Source organism: Macaca nemestrina, chromosome 13 (genome assembly GCF_043159975.1).
Source record: "Macaca nemestrina isolate mMacNem1 chromosome 13, mMacNem.hap1, whole genome shotgun sequence".
In the NCBI taxonomy this organism is placed as follows: Eukaryota; Metazoa; Chordata; class Mammalia; order Primates; family Cercopithecidae; genus Macaca; species Macaca nemestrina.
In genome coordinates, this window is record NC_092137.1 from 68,993,842 (window position 1) to 69,014,450 (window position 20,609).

Consider the following 20,609-nt stretch of genomic DNA (forward strand, 5'->3'; position numbering starts at 1 on the left):
CAGCCTGTGAAGTAAGCCCTATTATTTGCCCCATCTACAGATAAGAATTGAAGCACAAAGTGGTCAAGAAACTTGTCCATAGTCCCACAGCAAGAAAGCCAGGATTTGACTACCAGTGATCTGTTTCCAGGGCCCAAATGCTTAATCACTAGGTTAGGCTGACCCAGTTAAACATGAAAGCTTGTCACGTAACTGAACTAAATAGAAGAGAATAAAGGTTGAACTAATGTTTGTGGTGAAACCACTCTGTGTCAAGCTCTGCACTAGATGCCTTTGCAAAAACCCTTTGAGCTGTGGTTATTATCAACCCCATTTTACTGATGAGGACATTAAGGTCTGGAAAGATTCAGTTGCTTGTTAAAAAGTTGAAGAGCTAGCAAATGGAAGCCCACACACCTGATTCTAAAGCCCACACCCTGTGTACAATGCCAAAGAACCCTTATGATATGTGAGTGGGTCGACCTAGCTTCAGTTGATTCATTAAAGCCAAATACATCAAAACCCTCCCTACATCAGGCTGAGATCACTTGCAAACTTTATCCTGAGCAGCTGGAGAGCTTGCGACATGGTCCTTAGAGCAGGAAGAATTTAAAAGAAGATAACTTTGGGGGAATGTTGGTTGTTTTTCTGACCATTTTTGGATGCTTGATCCATTAGGTGAGGAAGAGGAGAGCTTAGAGTTGAAGTAGATGATGGGAGTTTGAACATTTTCTTTTAATTAAAACTGTAGCCTTTTATAACAGAAGCAACCATTCTGGTTTTTCAAGCATTTCCAAAAACCATTTTCTCAAGAAAGAGTGCTCATAATGTATCATCTTTACTGAACGGCCACCCACTTCCTCAAATGCAAGGAAGCAGACAGTTAAACACACACACACACACACACACACACAAAACCGAGAGGCAGCAGTTGTTTATCAGGACCTCAACTCAGTGAGGCCTGAGATTCTTTCGAAAAGGAGTTTTGCTTCCCATGACGCAGAGGGAAGTGTCAATTGGGATATTTCTGGTAAAACTGAAAGCAAGAAAAGCAGGGTGCCAGCCCCTGTGGGACTGAGGGTAGAGGCTGGGGGAGTTTGGGTGCCATCCTCCAGTGACAGATGGATGGACCTTTCATCTAAGAGAAAGGAGGAGACACGTTGGCAAATCAATCTCAAGCCTAAGATTGCTTGTGAAGCAATCTAAGGAGGAACAAAAACAGACACAAAAACAGAGGGAAAGAGCGAAAAGACAAGAAGGGCGCAAACAGTGACAGACTCACCGCTTCACTAACTACTCATTTAAACTGGAAGCAAAATGTCCCTAAAATTGCCAAGGAACTGGGATTTCAACCTGAAAGTGGAGGCTGCGAAAATAGGTATGGTTGGTGTCTTTTCTTTGTTGCCTCTGTGATTCTTACATATACTCGAGCACCATTTGCATGTTGGTCTGCAGGGAGCATAGTCTACTTAAAAATGGATATCGCAGCAAATCTGAGTTTGAGGGACCATTTGCATTTAAGTTGGCATGCCAGGTCCAAGTTCTAAAATGCTGGGAGGGGGTTCTCTTTCATTTGGACAAAACAGTGGGATGGAACTTCTTGGTGTACAGGATCTGGGGTACTTCAGATGATTTAAGGCTACAGATTACACACCAAACTGTGAGTTTTTAGCATATTCCATTTCCTTCCTGTTTGGAAACTCATCCATATTTTGAATGGTTCTGAACAGGAGCACAAAGACTAGAGTCTTTTGAGGTGCTCAATCTGTAAGTAAATTCAATGGGTGTTCTGTTTTGTGAGCCCAGGAGTCAAGGTGTATTATTTGTAGCAAAAGGTAGACAACAAAAACAAGACAGGAACATAAAAAAGTACTAAAGTATAATGAAGACCTTATGTAATAAAGATACAATTAAAGGAACAGAATGGGAGGGAATTCTTAGATGAGTTGGAAAAGAGATGTATTTATTATTATTTTAAGGGAGACTGCATATTTTCTGAGATAGTCTGTCCTTTAATCCTTACCCTGTCCTTCTAATGATGATAGTGATACATTAAGTTTAATCTATATATTCGTTGTGAAGTTCTTTACATTGATTTCTTCTATTGCTAAATTGGTCACAGTAATTCACGGTAGAGCAACTGGGCTGAAAACGATTGCCTACATTTATGTATCTCGGCCATATATGAGATAACTTCCTTGATATTAGACATAGATAAGTATTAAGGTGTTTCTAACAGCTTGGAGGAATTCTGCTTGAACAAGTTTTAGATTTGAACCTCTAAAGGGATTAAGTGTGCTACTAAAATAAGTGCTTCATTGAAAAGTCACAAGCGGAGCATTAATGATGTAGGTGTGAGAAAGGATTTGAAAGAAAACAGAGTAATCAGAGAAGCCATTTATCTTGATAACCAGGGGAGACTAGTGTTCCCTAATCAAGCTATGAATGATTGTATGCTGAGGTCAGTTCAGAGAAAAGATAGTGTTTGTACCTCTTACATAAGCAAGAGATTTTCCTCCTAACTATCATTGATACCAATGTATTTGGCTAATGCTCAATGTATGTCATACAAATTATACGGTTCTGTTCCTTTGAAAGTGTCCTACTTCTACATAAATAAGGTCATTCTGCCCTGTCTCCACCTGTGTTTGAATACAGGTTATTAGGGTCTTACACTCTTTTGTTTTAAAAAATGAGACAGTTGAGACAATTAATAGTTAAATGATTTTTTTTTTTCACAGATATAGGAAATTACCACACTACAGCTCAAGACTGTGTATACTCAGGTCTGGGATTTGATTGAATGAATTTCATGATTTTTACCAATGTTTCTTAAAGCATGGTCCCATAGATAACCTATATCAGACTCACATCAAGTGCTGGCTAAAAATGCAGATTTCTTGGCACCATCCTTACAAAATCAGAATCTCTGGAGGAAGGCCCAGGATCCTGCATTTCAACAAGCACCCCCCACTTTCATCCTCACCCAAGGAAGAACTCCTGCTGTAGGTACTGTGGTCTGTGTTCACTAGCCCCAGCAGACAGTTATCACCCATTTAGTACAGAGCACAGTGCTTGGACTTAACTGGACACACAATAAATATTTGTTGCCTGAATGAATGTTTCAGCCAACAAAAACAAGGAGATGGTGTTATTTAGTATTACTTAATGAAAAAATAATAATAAGGACATAATGAAATACAGAGGAGCCCTTGTCATTATCCATGCTATCTACAAGTTTGTTACCCTGAAGGACTGGGCTACGGTAGGATGCATTTATAAGTATCACATGAACTAGAATTCAGATCATAAGCTGAGTCCTCTGATGGGGGAGAGCCCCTGACTCAGTCACAGGACTTCCAATCCCCTCTCCAGTATCCTGTGTCCAGGTGTAACTATAGAAACTGGCTTACCAATATATCAAAGAAACTTACCTCTGTTGGGAAGACCTGTGGAACTGGGAGTTATGTCAGGAAAGATGACAATCTGTGGTTTTAGTGTTTTCTCAACCTAGATACGATTAACATTTTGGGTTGGATGGTTTTTTGTTGTGGGGCCTGTCCTGTGGATTATAGGATATTTAGCAGAATCCTTGGCCTCTACCTACTGGGAGATGGTAACACCCCCCTACCACTACCAGTTGTGACAAATAAAACTGTCTTTACATATAGCCAAGTGTTCCTTGGGGATGGGGATGAGGGTAATATCTTCTCTAATTGAGAACTCCTGGAGTAGATGATCACCAAAAGGGTGGAATATAAGGTCACTTGGGACTAGAACCCAAATATTAACTCATGATTCACTCTGTAGCTCAATTTTTTGGAGGCTGTTATTGAGATCTGTCCTCAGGGAGCCAGGCCATAGCTTAGGAAGGACACTAGAATGGGCACTTGGTGAAATAGAAGACACTGCCACAGAATGTGACCCAGGAAAGGGGCCCTAGCTTTTTTTGATGAGCTATGCTTCCAGTTTCCGCAGAATCTTGTGAGCTGGAGTGAAAGTGAAAGTCTCTGAGAGCGAGGGGCGGGACTCTCCACTGTACTTCCATCTCAGAGCTGAAGAGGGTCTTGCTGGATGGCAGACTCACCTGAGTCTACTACCATGAGTCTGACAGATATTCATGCAGTGATGAAAAAAAGTCACAGACCTTCCTGCATCTGACCTATTGATCCTGGTGGGAATAGGGGTTGGAAGAAAAAGGAAAATGCAGAGCAAAACAGTCTTGACTTGAGGTGGAACCAAGAGCACACACTTCTTCCTTTGATCCTTTGTCATCTTCAATTTTAGAATTATGACAGCTTTTCACTGCCTTCACGCAGTTACTCAAATATTTTGCTTGTTAATTTATGTAACTTTTTAACTGAATTGTCATCACTGGAGGACAGGTCCAGACTTTCTGGACCTCCAGTCCCAGGTTACAGGGCTTTCTTGAAAGAGTTACATGGCTTCCCAATGACCAGGCCAGTCTACTTGAGCACATTTTGTGCCTTATTTGAACACTGAAATGCAGGTTCCCTAGGTTGGGGAATCCTGAAACTATATAGCCCATGGTGAACCGATTTGTGCTTGTTTGACGTTCAGCTTTCTGAACATCAGAAAGTGGTGAGAGCTTTCTTTACAATTCATTACCAAACTTACCATATGCTAAGCAGACCAGCCTGGGTTATGGACTGAATGTGGTCTGTTTGCTGTGCCCAAAGTCTTTGCTTTCCATGAGTAGCCCCCAACTGGTAAAGATCCCCACACATGCAAGTAGAGTCGCTGCTACAAATACAAACAATTAGCTGGGCATGGTAGTGGGCACCTGTAATCCCAGCTACTTGGGAGGCTGAGGCAGGAGAATTGCTTGAACCTGGGAGGCGGAGGTTGTAGTGAGCCACGATCATGCCACTGCACTCCATCTTGGGCGACAGAGCAAGACTCCGTCTCAAGAAAAAAAAAAAAAAAGAATATGAACACGGCCTTCCTTAGACACTGAACAGCTACACAAGGGAGCTGCTCCTTCCAGGGCCCACTCTGTTTTTATGCAGAAGTTATATTGCTATTGGTTGTTTAAGTAAAAATGTGTATCCATATGTTGCTGTTGACTTAACATTTAGGCATAAATTAAATTCTCTCCACCAAGTGCATGCTTCCTGCTGCCCAGGCCAACAGCCTTCTGGCCATTTGAAGAAAATGGACTGATGTCACCTCTGGGCCTTCTGCAGCAGCAGCAGAGTGGGGACCAACCTAAGTGGTGATGGGACGATAGGACCTGGTTTTATACCCACTCACGCACAAAATTCTCTCTATACATGCCAGATGAGGTCAACTTAGATTCTGTACTTTGTCTGAGACTGTGCACTTGGATTGGCAGAGGCTAACTCGGTGGTTCTTGGTGCCTATGTGTCTGAAACTAGGCCAGGGTTAAGATGCCCAATGCCCCTGGCGTGGGTGTACATCACTATAAGTCACTTCATTAATGGTAGTGCTGCCATCTCCCTGTCTCACACCTCACAGTTATGCAGCATCTTCATATAGCATCCAATGGGAGAACTCTATGGGGACTCCACCAGCTGGAATGTGGTCCTTTTGAGTAAGGCCCACTGTGGAGGTGTTGGAAAGATGCTCAGACCAACTGAGAGAAATAAGTTGATGAAAATGGTCCTATCACACACAAGGCAGCTTGAGGAAAGAATCTTGCATGAAGGTGCACCCAGGTCGAGTGGTCTGAACTTGTGTTAAGATACAAGAGATGGGAGGGAGGAAAGAGTAGAAGCAAAGTCCCACTTGTGGCCACAGCAAATGAGACCAAATAGTACCTGGAAGAGCATGACGGAGAGCCACAGTGAGGCACAGGCAGATTGTGGGGATTCTGTCTCAGAGGATGGCATGGAAATTTTGTAGAGTCCCCAGACAGGAACTGAGATACAAAAGTTACAAAAAGAGAAAATAATTGACATTTCGTGTGTTAGGCTTTACTCATCATCCTTTTTCTCTTTGAAAGCTTGTTTAAAAACCAAAAGTCACTTTGCAAAGAAAAAAAAAATGATACCCATAGGCCTGCCAGATCTAGAATATAACTTTGTCTTCTTTGAGGGACTGCAGTGCTTCCTCATTTCTAGTAAGACAGGAGTGCAACTTACTGTGTTCTCTTTGTCTTGGCTGCCAGGAAGCTGAGCTAAATATGAAATATGAAGATAGTCCTGCAGGGCGTACTGTTCAGTGGGGGCAGAGACAACTGCAAAGTGGTGAGAGAGGTGCTGTGATGAGAACAACTATGGGAGCCCCAGATAGTGCCTAAGAGGAATTCTGACCCCACACCCCTGTTCCCATCACTGCCATTCACCTTCCTTGAGATCTGGGTGCAGATGTTCTTGAGGGCACCCCAGACTTGCCGTCTTTCTCACAGTGATTTTCCTGCACATCGTGTCTGCTTTTTTGGAGAAGTAGAAGGCTTTATACTATGTACAGACCCTCTGCATGAAGGAATTAAATGGAGTCTTTATGATCTGGCCCTGCTTACCTGCCCACCTCTCTCTTGTCACCTTCCCTTCCCCTGCTGCATACCGGAGACTTCAGCCATGTCCTCCCTTCTGCAGCTTCCAGCTCTTTCTCATCTGCCTGGAGCCCTCTCTCCATCCGGGTCTCTCTTACCGCCACCCAGTTCCTACCCATGCTGTGGTCGCAGTGTAAACATCTTGTCCACGGGGAGTCTCTAGTTCTTCTGATCACTAAAAAGAGAGTATAATAATCCTTTCCCAGGCCATTTAAACAGAGAAGTTTACAGCTTTCAATACTATGGACTTCCTTTGAAATAAGAGCCATGAACATTTCTGAACATGGAGATATGAGTCAACCCCACAACTAACTGATCCTTTGGCTTTTGAACAAAATGAGTTATTCTTAATAAGGTATGTAACACCAGCACTCTAGGCCCTCACTGGGGAGAATAACCTCAAATTGCCCAAAGAAAGGGGCTAAATTGTCCATTGACTCTTCCTGATAAAATTGTGAAAGAAAGGAGGACGTATGATATAGGAAAGTGTGCATGAACTTGGGACTCTGCTTTAAACAGCAGTGAATCTGGGGCAAGTTGCTTAGCTTCTACAAATGAGACTAGTAACACATATGCTGAGAGGAAGAAAATATTTCATGCATATGACATATGTTAGGTGCTCAGCAAACATCTGTTTTCTTTCTTTATAGACAGTCTCATTTCCAACCTCAGATCAGACTAGAAGCTGTACTTGGATTACATTATCTTGCTATGCTCACAGAATAGGGTTCACTGAGTTGTCTTTTAATGTTAGATCCTCAGTTTATAGCTTTCCTGCAAGTAATGATTTCATGAAATCTGCTCCTAATTGTACTGGAAACATCAGAAGGAAGAATGGACAATGCCAGCGGCTTCTATGTATAACTCTATGTGAGAAAGTTGCTTGGGAATTCAGTGCTCAGAAAATAACTTTATCTTCTTTGAGGGACTGCAGTGCTTCCTCCTTTCTAGTAAGACACAAGTGCAACTTGCTGTGTTCTCCTCTTTGTCTTGGCTGCCAAGAAGCTCAGTCACAACTTCTAATGCCCATTTGATTAGCATACTTTTCGACTTTGCCTTTGATCAGAGTTTATGTGTTCATTACAAATAATTTCCATACTTTAAAAAATTTTATTATTTAAAAATACAGATGGGGGAGTCACTATGTTGCCCAGGCTGGTCTCAAACTCCTGGGCCCAAGCAGTCCTCCTGCCTCAGCCTCCCAAAGTGCTGGGATTACAGGCATGAGCCACCACACTCAGCTTCAGATTTTATACTTTTTAGTAGTGACTGAGCATTGCAATTTATCTAAGAAGGGTTCAAGGAATATTAAAATGTTAAAAGTTATTTCTTTTAGTTCATAAAGTAAAATGCAATCCCATAACCACTCATATTCTTTCCCTAGAGTTACATAAAACTATGGAATCTTCAGTACATTCAGACCAGTCATTTCATTTCGTTCACTCATTGATTTACTCATCATAAAACAATGTGTTTGCTCACCTGCATGTGATAGGTACTTAAGCAGCATTGCCCTGCTGTGCCTGTCATGCTGTGAGCACCCCTCACCACCCCTCCACCTTTCTAAAAGTGATGCTCAACTTTGCTACCACCATCTATTCTCCTTAAGCTGTGACTAACTAAGGTGACAGCTGCTGCACTGTCTCCTTTCCACACCATACTACCCATCCACCCCCAAAACATGCACACATGGATCTCAGCTCTGGATGGGGCTGGCCATACCCCACTGCTGGAATTTTGGCCTATGGTGGCTGAACCATTTGCTTCCTTGTTGGTTTGGAGTTTCAAAGTGAAAGAGGAAGCAGTACGATATAGAGTTCCTGAGTCTGATGTGAATACTTTTTAATATTTTAAAATAATTTTATAAAGTTTACAAAAAGAATTTTCTGGCAAAGTGTAAACTACCATAATGGAATGAGCCAGCTATCACACAGTGGTTAAAAAGCTGGCTTGGGGGCCAGATTGTCTGAATTTGAATCCCAGTATCATCAGTCGGTCACTGTGTGACATTGGTCCTCAGGTTTTCCAACTGTAAAATGAGTGCAATCCTAGTGCTAACTCATGCAGTTATTGTGAGGATAAGAGAAGATGATCTATGTCAAACTTTAGCATAAGAGCTGGTATCTAGTAAGTGCATTATAAACACTAGTAATTATCATTTTATCATTATTGTAATGGACATCAGCTATAATGGAGATCTGATATCAACTCCTTTGAATTAAGTCATTGGTGAAAAGCACAGCCAGCAGTGCCAGCGTGTTGTCTGTCTTGGTTAAGTTTAGTTCTTCATTCTTTTCTTTAGACATACGGTCTTTACAACATCTTCAGATATCTCCTTTCCTGCCCAGTGTCTGTTCCTGGCTCACAGCACACATACTGATCTGCAGTTGACTGGCATGTTCTGTTTCTTACTCTTTATGCTTCCAAATACCACATATTCACTTCCTTCTCAATTTGCATGACTTGCATCAATTTTGTCTGCATGGCTATTCTTGTTTTCTTCCTTTTTGCTTTATTTTGTTTGTCTGTTTTTGCCAGTTCTTTTCCAAATCAGTAAAATGCCAGAGTTGTGACTTTCTAATAAAGATAATGATAGCTTCTGGTAAGTTTCCTGCAGAATGCCTGCTGTAGAAATGTCATTGTCTCTGTGCTATGACAGGAGCAGTTCCTCAAACTTTCCTTGCTTTGGGCAGGCAAAGGGACTCTAGGTTGTTTGCTGTGTGGAAGACCCTCCTTCATGACTTAGTGCTTCCTCCTCCAGAGCTGTCGACCATCTCCTACTGTCATGTGTACCTCTGGCCACTGAAGTGAGGTTGGAAGTTGTTTGTTTGGGCTTCAGGGGCTCAGTGTTTAACTGCTTGTGATCACTTACATGTGGGTTACAGCAGTGGCAGAGCAGTTTTTCCTATTAGCTGTAAGAGGCCTGTACCTGTCATACCAGTCTCTTTCAGATCATTATTTGTAGATATAATTGTGGGGGGAAGAGCAGGACCTTCAAAATGAGGCTCCCGTCTTTCTTGTCCTCAATTCTGCTGATGCTACCCAAAGATTCTTGTGCATGCATTCTTCCCCTTTGACGGTCATTCTGCATTTGATTCCATGCACCTGGTCATTCAGAAACCAGAAATCCACTTTACTAGTGGGTAAGGAATTTTCTTATGCAGACAACTCAGAGTAAAGATGATAGCAGATAGAGAGCTGTCACCTCCAGTCCATTCTCAGCCCAGCCCTTGTGCTCTGTCCTGAGACCAACCTGTTTGATCTTGATTTTGGCACTGATCTTCTTCCTCTGAGCGGTCCGCATTCTCCTTCCCAGGTAGAGTGACAGCTGGCCTGATTTGTCTGGGACTCAGGCTGTTCCTGGGACATGGAACTCAGTGTGAAAACCAGGAAAGTAATGCTAGAATCAGCTCTCTAGGCCCAGGGAAACAAAGCTGTGATTGTGATAGGTGCTCTGTATGTTTCTTGAACTGAATTTCCTGAGAAGCCACACAATTTATGGCAAAAATTGATTTAGGAGAAAATATCTTTAAACCTGGAGTCATTGTTCTTTCTTTTTAGTACTCATGGTTAGAAGTCCTTCCAAATTCATTTTTCAGCCTCCTTGAAACTGTCATGCTAGCTTCCTCCATCTGTTTTTATGAAATCTGTTAGTCTTGCTCACATTTTCTCCAGAAAGATCAGGAGCCACATCTGTCAGTGTATTGTAAGGTACTTCTTTCTAGAATCACACAAAAATTCCTACCTTTGTGGGTTCTATGTCAGGCCCCTAAGTTTGCTATTCTGCTTTCTGGATTTTTTTTTTCCAACTCTACTCCTCCCTCCCCATTACCATGGCCAGCACCCAGCTCCTCCTGGGAAGGCTCCCTGAATTACCCAGGTGTAATTAGTCCCTCTCCCTTCTGTGACACTGTACTGTTTTGCTCATTTTTCTTCTATTCTGATTGACACATATTTATTGGACACTTACTATGTGCTGGACACTTTACTAGGCTCAGAATGTAAGAAGATGGAAAAGATTAGGATTCTGACAGTCTCATTAGAGACACTCTGAGGAAGCGGGGCTGGCCCACTAAAGGGAATTAGACATATGCAGCGTGACTGTGACTGTGACATTTAAAAAGCTGACACAGGGTTTGTTCTGTAACAAAAGCTTTTCTTGCCCCACTTGAGCCATAGCCCCTAGATATCTACAAGGGGCAAGTTATTACATGTTCATTCAAGTCTGTATGCTCCTTCCAAAAAGCCACAAATCAAGCTTCTAATCCCACATTGTCATTCTGGTTTAGAGCCAGTAGAGAGTGCCCGCAGACAATACAGTTGCATTTCCACCAATAAATGTGGTCTATTTTCATTATTTCTCCCCAGAAAACCCCAAATTTAACCGGTTTTCTGGCCAGCACAAAATTATCCCAATCTCATTCTTCTGTGGCCTGAAATGCCCAGCATGGTAATGAAAGTGATTGATACTGTAGTAACTTTGTGTCTTCACAGATAAAAAGTAAGATTCCAGATAAAAATCATTTCCTGAAAGAAAAACAAAAAAGGACACTTGACTTAACCACGAAGCCATACCTGAGTGTAGGAGGCAGTCTTTGAGAATGAGGCCTCTAAAGGCAGATGAGCCTGGGTTTGATTTCCAGCTCAACCTTTCCTCACTTCTTTGACTGTGGGCAAGTCACTTTAATGTCTCCGTGTCTCAGTTTTCTCATCTGAAAAATGGGGCCGGTAGTTCCACCTCCTTTGCAGAGTTGTTAGATAATACTTCCTCCAACCAGCTCAGCCACTCGTAGTCATAAATAAACCACGTCACCCCCGTAATTGTACCACCTCTGAAATCTCACTTTCAGACTTCCCACTCTGCAATCCTATGTGCCACACATCCTATGTGCCCAGCTCACCCACTCTAGCAATTCTCTGACATTACCTCAGTGAGCCACCATTCCATTGGTCCCATTTTTTCACTATCAGTCACCGCATTAGGTCCTCCTTACCACAGATTCATAACTAGCATGAAATCTACTACTGAACATGCAGCCTTAAATGATCTGGCCATTTCTCCTCATCATAACCCCTAACCCTATTTAAACCCAATAATCCACCTTCTCAGTGCCTATACCTGGACAGCTGAACATCACTGGAGAAAATCACCCCTGAGCTGCCTGGATTCACTTTGAATTTATGACCAGTCATCTGAGGTGGGCACTCGACATAGCCAGGCCAACTTACCACACCTACTGTCTTAGTCCACTAGTGCTGCTGTAACTAAATGCCTGAAACTGGATAATTTATACAGAACAGACCTTTATTTATCACAGTTCTGGAGGCTGGCAAGTCCAAGATCAAGGTGCTTTCAAGAGCAGTGTCTGGTGAAGGCTCATTCCTTGTAGATGATGCTGTCTCGGTGGTCTCACATGGCAGAAAGGGATGGAAGGGCAAAAGGGAGGAGTGCTGTGACCTCACATGAGGGAAGGGCAGAAGAGGGTGAACGCACTCCTTCAAGCCCTTTTATGAGGATCCTAATGCCATCCATCAGAGCAGAGCTGCTATGACCTAATCACCTCCCAAGGGCCACAGCTCTTACTACTGTTGCATTGGAGATGAAGTTTCATCATGAATTTTGGAGGAGACGCCATCATTTAAACTATAGTACATACCTAGTAAATTCACTTTCATTTTCCCCAAAACGTTTATGCCTACTTTTAAATTTTCCCCTCAAGGCCTTAACACTTCCTTCTGCCGTCACTCTCGCTGATCACATTCATAGAGAAAAATATATACAACTAAGTGAGAATTACTCAATTTTCCTACCACGAAAAGCTTTCGTCTACCCACATCTTCATCTCCAGTATAGCCCATAGGCCTGGACAACAGGGGCCTCCATTGGAGACATGTATTTTAGAGGGTCCTGCTCTTTTCTTGCACCATCTGTACTCCTTCCTCCCCACAGTGCAAAGAGTCTGGTTAAGGGGACATGCACACCTAGACCCTGAGCCCTGCCTGCCTTCTAGACCATCTGAGATTGTGAAATTCCCTACGCAGATGGCCAGGAGCTGCAAGAATGTTTTCCTAGGTCCTCCCAGTGGTTTTTCTGCAGACGGTTGATTGCAGCGAGGCCCAGAACAAAGTTCGGATGTCTGGGCTGGGGTGTCCACATCCATGTGTGTGAGGCCCCTGACTATGAAAAATGGAGCTGGAGATGGAGGGAGAAGGGGCATAGGTTTAAAGACAGGGACTTCCCCAGGGCCGGACGCGGTGACGCACGCCTGTAATCCTAGCACTTTGGGAGGCCAAGGCAGGCGGATCACCTGAGGTTGGGAGTTCGAGACCAGACTGAGCAACACAGAGAAACCCTGTCTTTACTAAAAATACAAAAAATTACCTGGACATGGTGATGCATACCTGTAATCCCAGCTACTCAGGAGGCTGAGGCAGGAGAATTGTTTGAACCTGGGAGGCAGAGGTTGTGGTGAGCTGAGATTGGGCCACTGTACTCCAGCCTGGGCAACAAGAGCAAAACTCCATCTCAAAAAAAAAAAAAAAAAAAGACAGGTACCCCCATGTAGACATCTTCTTGACATAGGCTTTCAAATATAAGTGATAGATCTGATTCCTTCTTCCTCAGCACTCAGCCCAGTTAAGCACTGGTGCATGCTACTCCAGTAGGAAGTTTCCAATCAAAATCCCTAATAATCCACACCTTGCTAAGCCAAGAGTGAATCCTCTGTCCTCGTCTTACTCAACTGTCCTGCAGCATTTGACACCATCAGGCATTTTCTCCTTGAAAAAAAATTTTTAGACTTCCTTGACACCATGCCCCCTGGCTCTCCCTTACCTCGTTAGTTATTCTTTCTGAGTCTGCTTTCATGAGGCCTTCTTCTCTACCAGATCTCTCAACAATGAAGTATCCCAAGCAGGACTGGCCACATCATTTGTGGAGCCCAGTACAAAATGAAAGCGTGGGATCCCTTGATCAAAAATTATTAAGACTTTCAAGATAGTGACAGCAAATCATTAAACCATGTGCAGGGACCATCTAAGCATGGAGCCCTTTATGACTGTACAGGTTTTCTGTGAAACTGGCCCCGGTCCCAGGGCTCAGTCCACCTGTCCTCTTATCCAACCTTAAAACCTTTAAAGCTCTTTCCATGGCTTTAAATCCTACCCTAACTTTCATACATTAGCTCCAACTTCTTTTCTGGATTCTGGATGGCCCCACATCTCCACCTGAATATCTCACAGGCTTCGCTCCCCCAGTGTGTCCAGCACAGAATGCTGAATCATCCCTCTTCCCACCCCTCCACACCCATTTCACCTGCCCTTTGCAAAAGGCTCTACTATTCACAGAGTTGCTCAGGCTAAAAACCTAGAGTCATCTTCCACTCATGTTTTCCCCTTCCACTCCAGATCTAATCTACCAGAAAAGACTTTTGGATTCACCACCAATTTATGTCCTTAATCTGACTATTTCCATTATCTCCAATGCTGTAAACACCACCATTACTTGCCTGGTCTAGGAAATAGTTAGCTGACTTGGCTTCCTGCCTCCACTCTTGTCCTGGACCATGTATTTTCTGCATGGTGGCCAGACTCGACATCTTTTAAAAGTGGAAATCATATATGTCAGTTCCTCATTAAAATTTTCAGTATACTTAGGATTAAATTCAGACTCATGATCCCTGCCCATGGGATCAGGCCCCTGCCTCTCTCTGTCCACCCACCTTTAGTCCTCTGCTCCTCCCACTCTGTGTCCCAGCCACACTCTCCTTCTGTTAACAGTTTTTTGAACACCCAGTGCTCATAGACACCATCTCAAGGCCTGTCTGCTGTTCTTCCTGAAATGTGCTTCCCAGATCTTACCAGGGCCTTTCCTCCACTCCATCCAGTTTTAGTTCAAACATTATCTCTTCAAAGACGTCTTTCCTGACCCTAGCATCTAGTATAATTAGCTATAATTAGCCCCTGCAACTCCAAGCTCTCTTTATCCCATTATCTTACATTTTTTCTTTATACTGTTATTTGTGCCTGAAACAATCTCATTCCTTTGCATGTTTGCACTAGATCGTAAGCTTCTGAAGGCAAGACTTTGCCTGTCTCATGCACTTTTAGATAATCACTGCCAAGGACGGTTTCCAGCACATTACAGGTATCAAAGAGATTTTTGTGAAATAGCCTGTCTGTGGCCTGTTAACTTTTCTCCAGCCCAGTGAAATTAACTAACTTAAAATGAGTCCGAAGCATTTCTTTTTTCCTGTCCTTATTAGTGATTGAACAACAGTTTGGTCCAGAGAGATATTTCTGACTTTTTTATGGAGAGGGAAGTGGGGCTTTCGGTTTCTGAAGCTAATTTGGAACAGCATGTGGGTAACTGAGCATTTAGCTATCCCCGAGGGCGGTCAGGGCTTAAGTCATTAAGGCTTAGACTGCTGAACAGAGCTACAAGGGGTATGTCTTGCTCCTATAATCAAAGTCTTCTTGATGACTGAAACTCAAGTGTGGGCAAAGAAATCCTTCAGACTCAGCGGCCCCAGGAAAAGCAGCCCTACTCAGGAATCCAAACATGAAAGTTAAACCTCAGTTTTGTAGTATGGGCAGTTAGGTTAAGTGGGTAACTGTGATTAGAGGTGAGGATGGGCAAAGGAGAGGAAGAAAGAAAGACAGAGAAGCTTAGAGAGAAAGGGAGAGACACCAGCATACAGGGGTGAGGGAGAGGCAGATGGAAGAAGGAGGAGGAACAAGCGGAAGATGGTGTGGGTGGAAAAGAGGACCAATTGCATTGGGCCCTATGCTTAGAAGGGCTCCATGCTGAATCTGATGTTTTGTTGTGACCATCCTAAAATTCTTAATGATTTTTGAACAAGGGGCTCTACATTTTCATTTTGCACTGGGCTCTGCAAAGTACGTAGCTGACTGACATTCTGCCACCTTGTTTCCCAGGAACTAGGTCACCTTTGAGCCGTCCCGTGGCCTCATGACTTCCCCCTACCCCAACTGACCGCACCGTCAGTCCTGTCCACCTCCTACCTGGATTTCACATTCATCCACTTCTCTTATCTCCATTTCAAGCCCAGATTCCACTATAAGCCTCTTAACCATTTCCCATCTTGCAGTTTTCATGGCCTTTAATTTCTTCTCTGTGAGCACCCCAGTGCTTGCAAGTGTCGATAGTTTTATTGATCAGAGCAGTCACCCTGGGGCCAAAGGGAATCATGCAAAGGCAGCCTCAGTGCTTCAGCTGAACATTCTCAACTCCTCCACTAAGTTAGTGGTTACCAAATGTGGCTGTCCTGGGGAGGTTTAAAAAATTCTCCAGACCCAGGTTCCACTCCAGAGACACTGATTTAAGTAACAAGGGCTGTGGTCTAGGTATTCGAACTTTTCTAAGCTCCCAAGTGACTGGATATGCAGCAAAGTTTGTGATCTGCTGCCATAAGTGTTGCTAAGACCCAGAGAAACAGCACAATGGCAACACATTCACAAAATGTTTGCAGTTGTGTTACTTTATTGTAGTGGTTTTGAGTTTTGCAAAATTTTCTTTTCTAAAAATATACATTAAGACATTATTTAATATTCCAGAGTTCAGCTTTGAGTAAAGTAACAGTCCATGAGGTAAAGTGATGTGTTAGGGGGTTACTGAAACCAAAAGTGAAAGCTTCTTGCTTATAATGTGAGTAGTGGGGAGGAGGCGCTAGTAATAGTTATTAATGCCGCTTGTCAACAGGCCCATGGAAAATAGAACAATACATCCTTTCTTTCCCAGCAATTCCAGCTGACATTTATTTCACCCGCTTTAAGCCTGAATTACCTATGGACTATCTTAGAAGGACTTGTTTTTGGAATGACATTGCAGACTCCAAAAATTGTGTACTGCTTCTGACTGTTTCAGTGTCTTTCACTTGTACACAGTGTCTCATTCCATCCTAAGAGGGGTTAAAGGATGCTCGTCCTCACGCTGAGCCAGGGAGGGTGCAAGACTTGCTAACTCAACCAGCCAATAGGGGGTGCTAGCCTAATCCCAGGAAGTCTTCTCACTCCCAACCCAAACCTATTGTTGGTCCACCAGCAACTTTGGATGGAAACCAGAGGAGAATCGGAAGCCCCAGGAAAAACTCAGGCATGTAAAAAAGGAACCAATTTTAAGGGTGGAAAGCTAAGGTGGAGATACATGGCATGTATAAATACAACTAAAGAGCCATGGACATTTGCCACATTTTAGAGGACAGTAAGACTCTTACTATCCTCCAGTTAGCAGTAGATTTCCTCCTTTTCTCACACCTGCCCTTGCCATTTTCCCTTTCTGTTCCAAACGACTTCAGAATGGCTTACAAGTACACCAAGCTAACATATGTATCAGGTTTATATTCAGTGTCTTTCCCTTTGTGTCCATGGATTGGCTTTAGTAAGCTCATAACCCTCTAGAAATTGTATGAAAAATTATATGCATATAGGCAGATTCTCAAAGGGGCCTGTAATCTCACAAAGATTAAAACCATTGCTTTATGTTTCCAAGTACAGAAAAGCTCCTTATTAAGTAATCCTGTAATAATTAGTCTTCCTGGTCTGGACCAATCCAAGAGCGACAACTAACCGGGAAATTCCTAGAATGGCCCGCTCGTCCTGGCCAGCCACAGGCCCGCATCCTGTTCATTGCGAGGTGTAAACTAACGCTGGGAGTGGCCACTAGATGGCGGCAAACTCAGCCAAGTTTGGGATGGGCTTCGTTTGGCGCTACCCACTGGCAAGCAGTGCAGGTTCCTGGCAGCCATTTCATTAGCTTCAAAATAACGCGACCATGAATAGTTGATTGAATTATAGACCCCACGTAAAATCCTTTTGGACCCCACTTATTGTGCTGGGGCAGGGATTTACTGTTCTTTGAATTCACTTGGTCTTTAAAGCGTAGAGGGCAGGCAGCAAAATTACCCTCCACGTCCTGACGTCTCTAAGGGAATAAAGTTTGGGACTGCTATAAATAAAGAAAACTTGTTAAAGTTCATGAAATCAGCTATGGAAATTGTGGAACATAAGTCATGGTTCCATTTGTTCTATAGAAGTGTAAAAAATGAAATCTGTTCTTCAAGATAGAAAAAAAAAGAGAGAAATATTATGAATTTCATTTAAAGGAGACACCTGCCATTTCTGTTTCCAAGTTCCCCTGGGGCCCACAGCCTTTTATTTGATAGTAGGCTTCCAGAGGAGCAGTGGCATTATTGGTACCTTACAGATAAATGTAATGGGCCTCTTTAGGGCTGTTTCCCCAACTCCACCTAAGGGCTCCTGACCCAATCTCCAAGGATGGCCACTGGCTTGAACTTTGGCTTGAACATTCCCTCTTGGACATAGCCAACTAGAGTAGAATGAACAGCTGCCTCAAGCTGTGTCTTTCTCATTTCCCCTCAGTCTGAGGTTCACAGAGAATAGGCATTTGTAAGTGAGTCCTGGAAATCAGAGGGTACTAAGAGGAAGGCCTTTGAACTCTGTTGAGAACTCAAAACCTGCAAAATCTGCCTTGATTTCTACTCTTCCTGTGCGATGAGTTCCAACCCCCCAAATTTCCCTAGATTTTGTGAAATAATATACTATGCTTTAAAAATTACAGACACATAAATATTATATACATAGTATAGATACAAAGAGAGAGATAGATAGATACATACATACATACATATATACATACATAGATATCAGGGTTTCCCAACCTCATCACTATTTTGATCCAGATAATTCTTTATTGTTGGGGGCCATCCTATGCATTGTAGGGTAGTCCCTGGACTTTACCCAACTGATGACAGTATCAATCCTCCCAGACATGAAAACCAAAAATACCTCCAGACATAGCCAAATGTCCACTTGGGGTGGATGGGTGGGTGATAAAACCACCGCCCAGTTGAGAACTATTGGCTATCTATCTTTCTATTTATCTGTATCTAGATTAAACCAACTTGACTTGGTATCTGTTTCTTGCAACCACGATATTAACTAAGACAATGGGAAAATAAAGACCTAGAGAAATTATGTGAAATGCTCATATAGTAACACAGCAAGTTACTGTATGGCAGAATCAAGACTAGATCCCAGAGCTCCTGAACATGAGTGGACTTTCTGCTACTTTCCACAAGAGAACTCCTGTGCAGGCTCTTTAACCACACCAACTTGCCCAGCATCTTGCTTTCCTTTATATCAAAACCCAGTGCTACTTGAATTATGGAAGGAAAACACTACTGGCTACATTTTCTTATTTGTTCAGGACACCAAAATAAATAATGTGGGTGGGGATCATGGTAGGGCTTTCTTCACAGGAAGTTGAAGCAGTGTGGGCTTGTTGGCATCGCATGGCTTTCCCTAGCACCTGCGAAAAGAGCAAGCTAAATGAAGGGGTGCTATCAGTCCACTCTGAAATGTTACTCCCTGATCGCTGGGGTAGATTTAGCTTGATGTTGCTCTTGAATGTAGTCTTTCCCACATTCCCATGTTTTTTCAGGTTACTTACCTCAACAAGTCACTATAGAATAGTAAACATCACTTTATTTTTTTCATTCAGAACTTGCCTTATCTGTGGAAACATTTGAAGGTCAGGAGAAGGTGAGAATGTCAGCTCTGTGTAACAAATGTGCAACAAATGTGAGCAAATGAAAACAATGTTTCTAAATTGTCATCCAGTAAAATGTATTCATTTTGATCTGCAATTAGATGGGTTTTGTTAAATACATACAGCCAGGTAACAACCACCACAATCAAGAGTTCCATCACTGTAAAAAATTTCCTTCTCCCATCTATTTCTAATCAGCCCTCTCACCCATTCCAAACCTTGGACAGCCACTCATCTGTTATTTCCATGCTTTTGCTTTTTTCGAAATGTCATATAAATGAAACTATAATGTGTGTTTTTTGAAACCTAGTTGCTTTTATTCAACATAATGCATTTGAGATTCATCCATATTATTACTTGTATAGATAGTTTTGTCCTTTTTATTTTTCAGTGGTATTCTATTGTATGAATGTATCTATTCATCACTTGAAAGATATTGGGATTGTCTCTAATTTTTAGACATTATGAATAAACTGCTGTAAATATTTGCTTATAAGTTTGTGTGAGCATAATGTTTTATCTCTTTTGGGTAAATATTGAGGAGTGCTACTGCTGGATCATATGATAGGTATATATTTAACTTTATGAGAAGCTACCAAATTGTTTCCCAGAGGGGCTATGTCATTTTTTGTTCCTACTGGCCACTTACAGAAATTTCAGCTGTTTCTAATTCTCACTGATCCTTGATATTGTTAGTTTTTTAAAAATGTATGTTAATTATTCTAATATATTTGTAGTAGTATCTCATTGTGATTTCAATTTACATTTTCTTAATGACTAATGCTGTTTGGCATCATCTCACTTGGTAAAGTCTCAGATCAAATATTTTGCTCATTAAAAAATTTTCTTTTTTTCTTATTGTTGAGTTTTGTCCCTTTCCAGACACATGATCTGCAAATATTTTCTCCCAACCTATGGCTTGCTTTTCACTCTCTTAGGGCTTGCTTTTCATTATCTTAGTTTTAATTTTGATGAAATCAAATATCACATTTTTCTTTTATGGATTGTGCTTTTGGTGTCAAGAGTTGTTTTTGATAACCTCAATCCAGTATATTCTGTAAATATTGAATACATTTCATAAATATTACAGACTTTTTGAGTCTTTTGTTCAACTCCTGTCTGCAATGGTTTGCATGCGTTTTCTTTTATTTTTTCTCTCCAGCACTGCCCACAGGAACACACCCACACACTTAAGCATTATAAACACAGATTTCCTGTGTTACTCTGAACTCTCAACCCTCCTTTTCCAGGCCTCCTCCCAAAGATCATAAAAGCCACATTTTCCAAAATATCTTTTATCACTCAGAGAAAAGTGCTGGAAGATTGTAATGACCAGTGCTATTTTTATGGCAGAACACTCCAAAAAAAAAAAAAAAAAAAGTATCATACTGGATTCTCTTTTTCAAAATTATGCAAGTTATTTCAAAATAGCATTCTGAAAACTCACCCCCCGCCAATCCATCAATTCCAGGTATAACATAATAAATGCTATGTATTAGTTGA

General features: G+C 42.2%; 1 protein-coding gene and 1 long non-coding RNA gene across 4 annotated transcripts in view; one reads left to right on the top strand and one right to left on the bottom strand.

The window, feature by feature from the left end:
• The first annotated feature begins 896 nt into the window (after window positions 1-896).
• The window catches only part of LOC105465194 (Rho GTPase activating protein 25), a 95,099-nt gene continuing 75,386 nt past the window's right edge, over window positions 897-20,609 (top strand). For 2 of the 3 annotated variants that reach the window (XM_011713469.3, XM_011713466.2), the window contains exon 1: window positions 897-1,357. In XM_011713469.3, the coding sequence (XP_011711771.2) occupies window positions 1,297-1,357 (61 nt within the window). In that variant the 5' untranslated portion in view covers window positions 897-1,296. Of the gene's footprint in view, window positions 1,358-1,402; window positions 1,640-20,609 lie in introns of those variants that run through there. The other variant, XM_071076837.1, reaches the window with a different exon arrangement.
• Window positions 8,345-11,501, bottom strand: LOC105465195 (uncharacterized). Its single transcript, XR_977365.2, has 2 exons — window positions 9,771-11,501; window positions 8,345-9,622 (listed from the first exon to the last, which is right to left on the bottom strand). It is a non-coding gene; the product is annotated as an uncharacterized lncRNA (long non-coding RNA).